The sequence below is a fragment of the Mesocricetus auratus genome, unplaced genomic scaffold, assembly GCF_017639785.1.
Source record: "Mesocricetus auratus isolate SY011 unplaced genomic scaffold, BCM_Maur_2.0 Super-Scaffold_100014, whole genome shotgun sequence".
In the NCBI taxonomy this organism is placed as follows: domain Eukaryota; kingdom Metazoa; phylum Chordata; class Mammalia; order Rodentia; family Cricetidae; genus Mesocricetus; species Mesocricetus auratus.
In genome coordinates, this window is record NW_024429197.1 from 19,190,451 (window position 1) to 19,204,183 (window position 13,733).

The 13,733-nt window shown below is 43.4% G+C and overlaps 1 protein-coding gene across 1 annotated transcript; it reads right to left on the bottom strand.

The window, feature by feature from the left end:
- Positions 1-4,829: 4,829 nt before the first annotated feature.
- On the bottom strand, positions 4,830-13,433 carry LOC101830285 (MYC binding protein). Its single transcript, XM_005084350.4, has 5 exons — positions 13,293-13,433; positions 13,075-13,147; positions 7,695-7,743; positions 7,366-7,495; positions 4,830-6,182 (listed from the first exon to the last, which is right to left on the bottom strand). The coding sequence occupies exons 1-5, from the start codon at positions 13,374-13,376 to the stop codon at positions 6,138-6,140; spliced, it is 381 nt and encodes a 126-aa protein (XP_005084407.1). The 5' UTR covers positions 13,377-13,433; the 3' UTR covers positions 4,830-6,137.
- Positions 13,434-13,733: the final 300 nt, after the last annotated feature.

The window sequence follows — 13,733 nt, forward strand, 5'->3', positions numbered from 1 at the left end:
CGGCTGATGGGGGTGGGGGAGGAGTCACGAGGAGATCGGCCCGGCCCGGCCGCGCCTCTAGTCGAGCTCCCGGCCTTCGCCCTGGGCGCATCCCTCACGCACCTCGGCCTACCCTGCGCGCGCCGAGCTGCTCACCGCTCCCCGCCTCCTTCCGGGCTCCGAGAGCACCGCAGGGAAGATGCTTCTGGGCGTCTGGGTAAGAATTCATTGCACCCCCTCCTCCTCCGGTTGCAACTGCCCAGCCAGTATTTGTATGATGCCTGCCAGATCCTGGGTACCACCAGGAAGGCACTCGAAACTGAAACCGAATTGTCCCTGCGAGTTGCTTGAAGGTTAACAGAGATTGGACATCTGTTTAAGTAGACTCAGAACAGATTTTATGTGAGAAGGCCATGAGCACAGACGAACCGCTCCAGAATTGGGTAAGGAAGCCCACAGGAGGTCGTGTGTGAGCCAGTCCTGACCGACGATGCGTTTGGGATGTGCGAAAAGTGTATAAAGTAGGAGCCAACCAGAGGGCAGTCAGCTAGGAGTCCCAGTGATAACTTGCCCTAGCTGGTAGCTGGAGCCGATAAAGAAAACAAATACAAGCATGCTGCAAGCAGATTGCTGATAGAATCTTGCTGTCCTTATATTCAACGGACTCTAGCTTTCTTAGTGCCAACCTGGTCAAAGTGCTCCTCCACTGTCTCATCCAGCCACTGAGTACCGAATTATCTTTGACTTCCTTGTGATTATGAAGGCAATGCTTGCTGCCAAAGTATGCTTCAGAAAGCCATATGAGAATTTTCTTGTCTCGGACTCCAGAAGTGGAATTTTGACAAACCTTAAAGAACGGCTCTGTACATTTAAAAGGAGTTGGGGTATGGGTCTTCGTTTCACAAGGTGACTATGTTATTTGCAGGGCCGGGGGTGGAATTCGGGGTCTTTTGTGTATGCTAGGCAAATTGTACCACATAGCCTTATCTCCCATTCAGAGAGACTGACTTGACTGTGGAGAAAAAAAGTAAGCTCATATTGGCCTGGCACATTGGTTATGCCTGATCCTAGAAGTTAAAGGCAGGATATATCATCACAACCTCACCTAAAAAAATTCCAACTCCATAGTATCTAATAGGCAGGCATGTCCCTCACTATCTATGGGAGACTGCTTAAAGGACACCCCAAATCCCACAAACAGACTGGAAGAATGCATGTGAACCTATGCACACACCTCACATACTTTATATCGGCTCGGCATTAATTATAATGCCCAATACAATGGCATGGTATCTTTACAAGCATGACGTAGATAGCACACACCTGTAAATCTCAGTACTTTAGATACAGATGCAGGCTCCCCCAATAAGTTCGAAGTCAGCCAGCTCTACACATCAAGTTCCTAGATGGCCTGAGCTAGAGACCCTTTTTTTAAGGGAGTCATGGGGGGATGTAAAGTGGTTACACTGTATTGCATAGAGTATGGGCAAGAATCAAGTCTACACATGCTCAACACAAACCCCCCAAATTTCCGAGCCAGTTGACTGAATCCATGGATTCAGAGAACCAACTGTTTGCCAGAGGAAATCAAACTTAAGGGTAGCCCTGGTAAAAGTTTTAAGTTTTGGGTAGGGTATAGGAATAAAGGTCTTCTTCCTCTCACCTTGAGTTTTGGTGAAAGTCACTGTTGTTGTTTAGCATTGCATATGCAAAGCTAGCTAGCCTGCAAATCTCTGGGCTGATGCCTGTCCACCTCCCATCTCATTACAGGAGCACTGGGATTACAGAAATTACTCAGATCTGCTCAATTTTCTGTGAATTCTGGGGATTCAAACTTAAGTCCTCACATTTATGTGACAAGTGCTTTACCCACTGAGCCATCTCCAAAGCTCTGCCCTGCTCAAAATTTTAATCTAGGCTGGAGAAATGGCTCAGTAGTTAAAAGGGAACCATATTCAGCACAACCACCTGCAACTCCAATGTCAGGGTTCCAATGCCCTCTTCTGGCCTCCAAGGATGCCAGGGCACACACATGGTACACATACATACAAGCAGCCAAAACACTCATACACATAAAATAAAAACCCATTTTTATAGTTTCTTATACAAGGGGTTTGGAATGTAGTTCAGTTGGCAGAAAGCTTGCCTAGTCTTCATGAAATAACCCAGGCCTGGGCACTTGTCTGTAATCACAGCCCAAGGAAGCAAAAGCAAGAGGACCAGAAAGCAGCTCAAGGTTATTCTCTGTTATCAGTCAGTTTCAAAAAGAGTTTCAAGCCCACAATCATAGTCCTCAAATCCGAAAGTGGAACAAAATAGTCCCTTCTTCACAACAGCCCTTCTACTATTCAAATAGTCCCCATTACACACCAAGTCTTCGCATGCAACCTGATATAAGTGAGTCCCAGGCCCCCAAAGTCTTCTCTGCTCCCCATTATCCTCAGTTGCTTCAATCATTGCTTCCACATTACTGTCCAGTAGGACGCTGAGGGTAGAAACGTTTTTATGTCTGTACTGTTTGGGATAGTACCTGCTGGCCACATGAATGAATGCTAGAAAAACTGCTGGTGTGATTGAGGAACTGAGTTTTTGTTTTGAGTAAGTGCTCTGTGTAACTGGTGGCAACCACACTAGACAACTCAGCCATACTTTCACATCCCTTCTCCTTATTGATCATTCTTCCTTAAAATGCATTCATGCTTGTCAGCATCCTTCAGATACATGGTACCTACAGAGTGACCAGCAGGGCTTTCAGACACTTATTTAGCACCTGGACATTTCTATTCCCCAGATGGACGTTTAAGTTTCCTGGGAATATAAATGATTCACATTAGTGATCACCAGAACTAGTATTTTGTCAGAAACCCTACTCACTAAACTTATATAACTACATTTTTAACTGCTATATGAGTTGATATTATTAGCTTTTTTGTGCCCAGCAGTTTAGGTACTCCAGATTACCACATTAAACCCTGTTTCAAAGTAGTCTACCAGTCAACCTTTCCAATTCTGTGATACTTAGAGATGTGGCATTACTACAACTGATCTGTAGATAGCCCTTTACAGTTTGCAAGGTACTTTTATACTCAATGTATTTAATCTGATCCTGACAATAACCTTGTAGGTAAGATGTAAAAGTACACACACACACACACACACACACACACACACACACACACACACACACACACCTTGGGGGGGGTGTTGAAACAGGTCTTATGTAGCCAAGGCTAGCCTCTAACTTATTATGTAGTCAGAGATGACTTTACAATTCCCGACCCTCTTCCTTCCATGTGCTAGGATTACAGGCATGGCCCATCAAGTCTGTTCAGACTTCATTTTATATGTAATGTGTGCATGCTGGTGTGCACATCTGGAAGGATAACTCTTGGGAGTGGGTTTTTCTGTCACCTGTAGGATCCAGGGATTGAACTGAGTTCTTCAGGCCTGTGTCCTAGCACCTCTATCCACTGAGCCTATAATTTTTATTTTATAGATGAAGCAGCTGAAGTGTAGCAGAAACTGAAGAGATGAATTATATTTTCTATTCCTTTTAGCATCATCTTGTATACAGTTTTCATTTAAGTCCTTGATAGAAATGATAGAGAGGGTCCATGTGAGGTGGCTTAACATGCCCCGTGACCTTCAAATCTTTTTTCTTTTTTAGGATTTACTTATTTATGGGCTTGTTTGTTTTTTTAAATTTGAGCAGTCTGTCTGCGTGTACATCTGCATGCCAGAAGAGGACTATAGATGGTTGTGAGCTACCATGTGGGTGCTGGGAATTGAACTCAGGTCCTCTAGAAGAGCAGCCTGTGCTCTTTATCCGAACCACTGCTCCAGTCCCAGACCTTGAATTCTTAAATATCAATGGCTGGCCCAGGTCAGTTCTACCTACAAGAGGTAATCTAATGTGCAAAAGGATGGTTCAAAAAGTCACAGACCAAGTGACATAATGTAACATTAGACCAGGCATGGTGTTGCACACCTTTTAATCCTTGGGAAGCAGAAGCAGGAGAATCTTGAGTTTGAGGCTACCATCTGCTACATAGTAAGTTCCATGCCAGTCACAGCTACATAGAGTGAGCCCTGTCTTAGGATAAATAAGTAACAATAATACCATGAGAGGGGAAAAAGACTGCCAGAAAACAAAATGTAGTTGTCTGTATCAACAAAATGGCTGCCATATAACCAGCCTAAAGAAGCTAAGTACTCTCTCTTCCTATTCCTCATGAGGCTGTTTTGCTATTCCTACAGTTCTTAGCACACCCTAACCCACTTTGTAGATGTTTACATGTGTCTCATAATAAATGAATCTTTACCAAACCAGCACTTAGCCCAGTGCTATCCATCCAGGAGGCACTCAAATTCGTAAGAAGAGAATCTGTCCAGCTGAAAGAATTTCAGTCGTAGCTGGCCACCCTCCAGAAACAAACTTGTGACTGGAAGAAATGCAGACAATTGCCACAGTCGTGCCAACATGACTGATTACAATGCCCTTGTAAATGGCTTGGTCAGAGTTTCTAGAAGGTGCCAGTGCCTCAGCTGGTTAAACCAGCTTTAATTGGGATGTGTGCTGTGATCCAAATTAAAGACAGGCTCCCTAACAACAAGAGTAGAAGGCATGAAATGCAAGAACTCCAATGTCTGTGTGAGGAAAGTAATTAGTCAACAATACATCTGACTGAGTCTTCCCAGAGAAAGGAGAAAGAGCCTGATGTGGTGGTGAATACCTATAATCCCAGCATTCAGAAGTTGGAGCAAGAAGATCAGAACTTCAAGGCCAGCCTGGGGGTAAATGAGACTGTCCCCTACCCAAAAGGAAAGAAGAGAACTAACAAAACAAGTGGTACTTTACCGTTTACACATCTTTCATGTACACTCTCATTTGACCTCACAACAACCCTGTGAGGTGGGCAGCACAAGTTCTCATGGTACAGACAAGAAAGTGAATCTCCACGCTGTAACTGACCTGCCCAGGGGGTCTACAGTTATCAACAAATTCATATAAATATCACTCTTTGGCCTAAAAATTCAGCACCCAACCTCCTTTCATACTTGCCCTACCTACTTCACAGGGATAATAAAGATAAAACTAATTCAAGGATCAAAAAATACCTTTGAGGGGGGAAAAAAGCACTATATAATTACATATTATAATCATCTGTGACAGCCAGGCAGTAGTAGTGCACGACTTTAATCCCAGCACTTGGGAGGCAGAGGCAGACGGATCTCTGTGAGTTTGAGGCCAGCCTGGCCTACAAGAGCTAATTCCAGGACAGCCTCCGAAGTCACAGAGAAACCCTGCCTTGAAAAACCAAAAAAAATAATAAATCATCTATGACATAACGGTTCATCCCCCTTTCCATCACAGCTGGTGTGTAAACCCCAAATTTTATTTATCTCTTCTGTTCTGTGCTCAACTAAGGAGCTAAGTAAAGTAAGGCAGGGTAAGAGTGTATCATCAAGTTGGAAGCTATGTAAATTACAATCAGGGTAGCTGCAGCATTAAGCAAACTGAAAACAACACAGACTACTGTGCAACCAGGACACACTAAAGCACACAGCAAGGCAGCATTATCAGATGGGCATGATTGCATAGAAAGAAACTGTGGTGTCAGAGTTCACACTGGCACACACAAGTTATCTAAGGCAAAGTGGTGGCAAAGAAGAGTTCTTTGTTCCATATTATATAAAGGAGCAAGACGCATGGGAATCCATGCAGAAGCATCATTCATCACAGATCTGTCCAGCTGTCTACTGGGAATACACTGTCAAGAATGAGTGTGCCTACTGTGCTCAAGTCCTCAACCAAGGAATAGCTCCATGTTACATCTCCTAGCTAAAATACAACCAGTACCATCATTCCTAATTGGATAATAAATAAAATGTTTTTGAAAGTGAAAAGTTTTGTGGCTCTTTAGCTTTTCTTCGAGATTTACTTTGGATTCTCCTGCTTTAAGACCCAAAGAAAGTTATATTGAGTTTTTATTGGTGATTCTATGTATATGTGTTTATAACATTAAAGTGTGATGAGTGGATTTAACGATTTAACATATTAAAAGTTTATAGCATCTTTTCAGGAAAGATTATATACTATACAAGCTATTCAAGTGATACAAAACCAGTTTTCAGTGTCTTTTCAACTGAGAAGAATCCTATTCAGCACGCTTCTCCTCCTGAGGTGGCTCATACTGAGCAAGCTATGGGGCAAAGACAGAGGATTTAGGTGAATTTTATTTAAATTGGGTAAAAAACTTAGTACACAATGAAATTAGATACTACATTCAACTTAAGTTACTGAGTCAGTAATCAATCCTGAACTTATCTTAAACCATTTGCTTACTTAAATTGAGTACAATTAAAAATAACAAAATCCTTTTTTGTATACACCTTTAGCATTGCTGGGGAACTAAACTTTAGTTTCAATTCATAACTGAACTGTTCAAATACTAGGTACATAACAGTCTATCTTTCCAAAAAGCCATGCAGTGTAATATGGAGCTGTCTTATGTGAATCAGCCAATGAAAAGTAACTAATGTCTGTCTGACTTAAAAGTACCAGCAGGGATCCCAACACTGGGGAGGCAGAGGCAGGCAGATCTGAGTTTGAAAAGCCAGCCTGACCTACATAGAGACTACCAAGTGTATATCTCAGTATCTTTAATAATCTAAGACACTGCATTTCCTTTTATAAAAACTTATGATTCCTTACAAGAACACTAAACTTCAGATTTGACTTCTTTCAATTAGCTGTCAGACTTAGAAAGTGTGTCATGTAGTTCAGAATGTGATAAGCCTCAAAGACTTTGAGTTGATGTTCAAGTTTATGAAGTTTGAACAAAGGGAAAACCTCAGCTCTAGATAAAATTGAGTACAGTTTACTCCTGTCCTTGTGAACCTGAAGCCAGTATGCTTGAGATAGTGCAGACTGTGCACTGCCCCTTTCTAGGTGCCCTTAACAAAGCAGTGGCCTAGACTGACCTAAACTGCCTAAGTACCTTACAATTATCCATCTATTTTAAGCAATATTAACCAGCATTCCCGCCTTTTTATTGATATAGATTTTCCAATTCCCTCTTCTTAACCACACTTTGCTTATCCTATTTATTGTCAGTCTCGGGATTTTACTAGATGAGGCCTAAGTTTGCTGTGCATTTGATCCAGACTGACACTCACTGTCCCTCCCTGCTGCCCATTTAGTGAAGTTTTGGGTTTAGTTGTTTACTCTCGTTTTATCATGTTGCAGATGGAACCCAGGACCTTTGCACATGCCAGACAAATGCTCTACCACTGAGCTGTATCCCTGGCCTGTAGTAAGGATCTAGTCAGATAATCATTAGAGACAAGATTGTTTTTTAATTTGAATTTCTTTTTTAAATTTACCTTTGCTTTCAGTTTTTTATTTTCTTCTACAGTAGCTTCATATTTCTCTTTCATTTCTGCCAATTCTAGGCGAAGCAGCTCTATTTCTGGGTTTTCCGGGGTAGCAGCTCCTAAGTGATGCTTTAAAAAACTAACATCAGTGTTAAGAATGTACTCACAGAAGAATGAGGCTGGGGGGGAAATTACCCACCACACTACCAGTAGTTATCAAGGTCATGTGAAGATTCAAAAGAACTTTTCAATAAACAACAGCATTTAAAGATTATTATATATTTGAAAACTTAATGTCAAAAATATGGCCTTTTTGACTTCAGAGATGAAAAGGATACTCCAGAGCACTGGTGGGCTTCTCTGGTTCTTCATATAAGGCTACCAACACTGCAAATCAAAGAGAAAGAAAAGCAATGAAGTCTTAAGTATAGATGGCTGAAATATTCTGAAACTCAGTAAATACTATCTGCCTGCTATATGGCAAGCGGATTGCTAAGATACAGTGGTGAATAAGTCAGTGTTCTTGCTTGCAACAAATTTACAGTCCATTGCAAAAGACAAGGAATGCAGAGAGCATTGAACTCTAATAGTGGTTACTGAGTTTTGGAGTGAGACTGGAGAATTACTTAGCATCAGAGCCCTTGCTGTGTTTCAGATAAAAATGGGAACTAATGTGTCAAATACTTTGTGGGTAATAAACAGAAAGGTAGTCTAGGGTCAGACAATGGAAAACTGAGAAAAGCTTAGTTGAACTTTGATCCTAAAGGCTACAAACATATTTCAACAGTTTCAAAGCAAGGGGGTGGCAAGATCATTCCTGAATGCTGTATGCAAAACTAACTGAAATGGGTCATGGAAAATGGCAGAACAATTAAGAAAGTTGGGTGTAATGGCCCACGCCTGTAATCTCAGTACTGAGGAGGTGAGGCAGAGGGATAAGGAGTTTGAGGCCATTCATTCATGGAAAAGCAATGAGCTGCAGGCCTATGATACAAGGAACCATGTCTTAAAAAAACAAAAAATTGCCGGGCGGTGGTGGCGCACGCCTTTAATCCCAGCACTCGGGAGGCAGAGGCAGGCGGATCTCTGTGAGTTCGAGGCTGGGCTGGACCGATAGCCTCCAAAACAATACAGAGAAACCCTGTCTCGTAAAAACAAACAAACAAACAAAAAAAAAATTCTAATGTAATCTAACTAAAGGAATTTAAGTGTTAGGTAATTAACTGAAGCATTCCATTCAGATACTCAAGAATTAAGTCTTATATATAACAGGCTAGGCACCAACCAAAAATGTTACCAGTAATCAATATGTTCAGATTGGCATTTAAAAATGTATTTGTGGCCGGGCGTTGGTGCCACCTTTAATCCCAGCACTCGGGAGGCAGAGGCAGGCGGATCTCTGTGAGTTCGAGACCAGCCTGGACTACCAATCGAGTTCCAGGACAGCCTCCAAAACCACAGAGAAACCCTGTCTCAAAAAGCCAAAAAATAAATAAATAAAAATGTGTTTGTGCCTCATGTGAACACTATGTCACTCATCTACTAAACAAATCCTCCTGGAATTCAATATTGAGATGACAAGTTCTAGTGCTAAGGACCCTTTAAAAAAAATCTCCTGAGTGTGTAGACACCTGAACCTGTGTGTAATTAAGACAGGGAACCCAAGCTTGCCTAGAATTCACTGTGTAGCCCAACCTCAAACTCGTGGCAATCCTCCTGCCTCAGTTCTCCCATGAGTGTGTGTCACCACACCCAACTTTAACAAAAGCAAAAAATGTAGTTGTTCAGTATGTGTAACTTTCAGAGTCCAAATTAAGAAGTCCTGTTCTAAACCAGTTTACATGTCCTCCTGGTTTTTAGAGTTTTAATTTAAATATAGTATAAAAACAGCAAGCGGGTACTTTTAACTTACACTAAAATACACAAGTTTTTGAGAAAATTTGCACATTTATACCATCACAATCTGCCAATAATCTCTTAGTATGTTACAATACTCAATTCTCTATTACTTTTCCTAAATTACATATTCAAAACTGTTTCTTCCATTTACTTCCACTGATCGAACTAAATTTAACCTTTATTTACTTTTTTTGTTTTGTTTTGTTTTCCAAGACAGGATTTCTCTGTATTGTTTTGGAGGCTGTCCTGGAACTCGCTCCGTAGACCAGGCTGGTCTTGAAATCACAGACGTCTGCCTCCCGAGTGCTGGGATTAAAGGCGTGTGCCACCAATGCTCGGTGTATTTACTTTTTTTTTTTTAAAGACCGAATCTCTCTAGGAAGTCCTAGCTGTCCTGGAACTATGTAAACTAGGGTGGTCTTGAACTAAGAGAAATTGCTTGTGTCTGTGACTGCTGCCTCCCAAGTAGTGGGATTAAAGACATGCACCACCAGACCAGCTAGAATCTACTTTTGTTTTGTTTTGTTTTGTTTTGGAGACAGGGTTTTTCTGTGTAACCCTGGCTGTCCTGAAGCTCACTCTGAAGAGCAGGCTGGCCTCGAACTCAAGAGATCCTCCTGCCTCTGCCTCCAGATGTTGAGATTAAAGGCATGTGCTACCACCACCCGGCTAGAATCTAAACTTTTATAGGTGTGACTATTAAGGCTCTTGTCTTTTCCTTCCATTATTCCTTCAGCTTCCAAATTCCTGTTGGTGATGCATGCAAGGCTGATGCTGCAAAGTGTTAAGTTTCTTGTGCTTTTCTATGAGGTAATTGTACTTTTTATCTGAAGAGAATTCAACCAAATCATATTCCCTTTTGCTTTAGCAGCTAGATTTATTTCTATTAGTTACATATGGGGAAGAAGGGGTCTGAGGACACATTTCAGAACACATTCTATGTGAGTTCCAGAAATCAAACTCAGGTCCATCTGGCTTGGTAGCAAGCACCTTCACCTGCTGAGCCTTGCTGGCCCCTAGTAGCCAGGTTATTTAAAGCCAGGTATTTTATGGGTTGATATCTTGCTCAAAATAACAAAATGATGCCCCAAATGATTTGCTACCCATCCACTTTATTTATGGATGTTTTTGCCTCAAGGATTTTTTTTTTTTTTTTTTTTTTGGTTTTTCGAGACAGGGTTTCTCTGTGGTTTTGGAGGCTGTCCTGGAACTAGCTCTTGTAGACCAGGCTGGTCTCAAACTCACAGAGATCCAACTGCCTCTGTCTCCCGAGTGCTGGGATTAAAGGCATGCGCCACCACCGCCCGGCTGTCTCAAGGGGTTGTTTGTTGGTTGGTTTGATTTTTTTTGTTTTAAAGATATAGTCTCGCTCTAACCCAGGCTGGCCTCAGACTCAAGCAGGAGCCCTACGTCAGTCTATCAAGTACAATTAGAAATAAGACAAGATGCCTTGCTCTTTGCATGTGCCTTAGATATTTTGGGGCAAGGTCTCTCACTGAACCTGGAGCTTACATTCTTTTAGCTAAACTAGCAGCCAACAAACCTTGAAAACCATCCTGTTCCCCTGCCTCCTCCCAAGCACTGGGATTACACAGAGACCCTGTCTGGCTTACTATATGAGTGCTGGTATCTCAACTCTGGTCCTTATGGTTGTGCATCAAGTGGTCTGAACCTCTGAGCCATCTCTCCAACCTAGCTCTAGTTTGCATCTTTTTTGAGGCAGGTCTTGTTATGTACCCCAGACAAGCAGTGAATGAAAGATCTGCCTTCCCTCACTAGAGCACTAAAAACAGTCACCACGCCAGGTTTCTTACAGTGTTTTGACATTAAAAACTATTTTAAACCCTCTCTGAAATGTTTGCTGGATAGGAAAATGTAAATTTGTATGAATCGCTTATGTTTGAGCCTTTAAAATTAAGGGTTTGTTTTGTTTTGAAGACATACCCTCACCCCCCCACCTCACCCATCCCCCCCCACCCCGGAGCTAAGAACCAAATCCAGAGCCTTGGGCTTGCTAGGCAAGAACTCAACCATTGAGCTAAATAAATCCCCAGCCCCTAAAGTTAAATCAATAGATACTATGCTGTCAGATATGATCTAGGAGACTAGAATTTTAAAAGATTGAGGTTAGGAGCACGCAAAGGTTTCCAATCTCTTACACAGCCTGAAGGCCACGCATCTTCTCTGTATTCAGTTACCCCCAAGTATCCCCCACCTGCCTTTTACTACTTTTCTGTCCACTTGCTGCATCCAACCCCTACCCACCCTCACACACAGAATACCTGGGACCAGCAGTATTTCAGGGTTTATCTGAGTTTGGAATATCTATACATACATAATGAGATATCTTGGAGATGAGATCCAAGCCTAAACATGAAATTCATTTACATTCCATATGGACCTTAAATACATAATAAGTACATGACCTTGCACAAGCAAATATATTCCTCGGCTCTTGAATATTGACTGACATAACTTATGCAGTCAGATATGGGATTTTCCATATCAATGCTCAGTAATTTACAGGCTTTGGAGCAATTCAGATTGAATTTTCAGCTTAAGAATACTTAGCTGTACTTTCAATTCTGTTCAAAGGTCTTCCCTCTACCACTCAATGTAAAGTGTCACATCTTTATCCCCTAGCCTTGCAATTGTTTAAGTTAATACATTTACCACTAGCTGGAAATGTGTTTTAGTATGTGTGTCCCTAACTAAGCTACAAGCACCTGACAGTGAGGACATTTCCACTGCTGTATCACGTGGTGCCCAGAACACAGGGCTGGAATAAGATCATTAACTGAAGGAAACAAACATGGGGTTTTTTTCTTTTAACTAGAATTCCAATCATCTGTGACACTTCCGAGGCCACAGAGTACAGTGCCTTCACACAGTAGTTCTTAAAATTTGCTCACATTGACTTGCAAAGATATAGGAAATTAATATCTGAGTCGAAAGTAGGTAGTAATCCAACCTTGTCAGCTCATCCATGTGAGGGGATTAAAAGCACCGGTTTCTGCTAAATTCTCCCATAACTTACCCTAGCCTTTGTTTCCCTAAAAAGCAGATACAAATGATTTCCCAGACACTTCCCATTCTTAAAAGGGCCAAGGTTTCGATCCCTGCCAGCAATTCCATTCTAACCCCTTAAAAGTACCAGGCAGTGTTAAGTTGAGTAACAAGTAGCAGGCATTCCGTACTGTCAGTCAGGCTAGTTCAGCTTTATCATCACTCTGAGGGTCCCTCTGGTTTTGGTCACCATACTTTCTAACCTTACACCCAGAAAGGAAAGGATATACCTTAACAGTAAGCTTCAATTTTTTAAGGTAAACAATATAGACACTTTTATGTGCTCTGACGCTCTTCAAAATCCAATTCTACTTTAATTATGAGATCTACACAAAGTAGGAATTACTACAGGCTGAAAGAGTTGAAAAGCCACGAATCAAATTGTCTATGATTCCCCAGCTTAAAGGACTAGTAATAACCCTTTTTCAAACCCAGTAATTTTCTTAGTTGCCTTTTGTCCAAAGGAAAATGTGTAAGATCCCGCACACTCTAAGGCGGGAGCAATTGGGATCTTAAGGTCTCCTGCTAACGTGTCCACTGCGGCTGCTCGAGGGAAGGCAACGGAAGTTGGAGAGACTTTGCAACAGCTGCAAGAGTTTCTGTCCCGGGCTGAGAGCGGCCATGGGGGCGAGGCGACGTCCCGCAGCCGGCGTGCGCCCGACCCCCGAGACCCCAAGGCCTCGCCGGTCCCCGTGAGGGCCCCACCTGGCCGGGAGCGCGCGGGCACCAGCAGCCGCCGCCCGCCCGGCTCACCTTTCGTCAGCGTGTCCAGCACCCCCGACTTCTCCAAGTACCTCCGGAACTGCTCGCGCTTCGAGTCGGCGGCCTGAGGAGACACGGCGGGTCAGGGACCCGAGCCCGGGCCGGAGCAGGAAGACGGTGCGCCCCGCCGCCGCCCCCAAGCCCTGCACGCGCCCCAACTCCCACCCGGCGCCGCCCGCACGCCCCGAGCCACGCCGCGCCCCCCTCACTTTGTAATGGGCCATAGTGACAGCCACAGCGGCGTAGCTGGCGCCGGAGATACGGGCTGGCGGGCTCCAAGCCGCACTGCTCATGCGCGGAACGGCATGTGCGTCTGCGCACTGGGCAGGCACGGGCCGGGATAGCCGGGGTGTGGCCTGTTTTCATGGAGACCGGGACGCTGTGTACCCCCGTCTCCGCGGAGCCCAGGGAGACTGCGTGCGCCCGCCTTCCGCGGTTCCGGGCAGCCCCGCATCTTCCTCTTCCGGTCGCCGAGGCGATTCGGTTACCTAGCAAGAGGCGAGTTTTAGGTAAACCGTCCTGTGATCCCCTGTGTGGTGTGGTATGGTGTAGTGTGGTGTGGAGTCTGCGCCTCTTGGCGGAGCTCATCCCCACGTGGTAGTGGGCACACTCCTTGTCTGTTTGGATCTTTGGAAGTGTTGGCTCTCGGA

Bases quoted from the DNA above. Each gene is read 5' to 3' on its own strand.
- LOC101830285 (XM_005084350.4), bottom strand. From the start codon at position 13,376: ATGAGCAGTGCGGCTTGGAGCCCGCCAGCCCGTATCTCCGGCGCCAGC. The intron at 13,148-13,292 runs GTGAGGGGGGCG...GTGTCTCCTCAG, and splicing joins TCACTATGGCCCATTACAAA to GCCGCCGACTCGAAGCGCGA. The intron at 6,183-7,365 runs GTAAATTTAAAA...TTTGCCCCATAG, and splicing joins ATAAAAAACTGAAAGCAAAG to CTTGCTCAGTATGAGCCACC.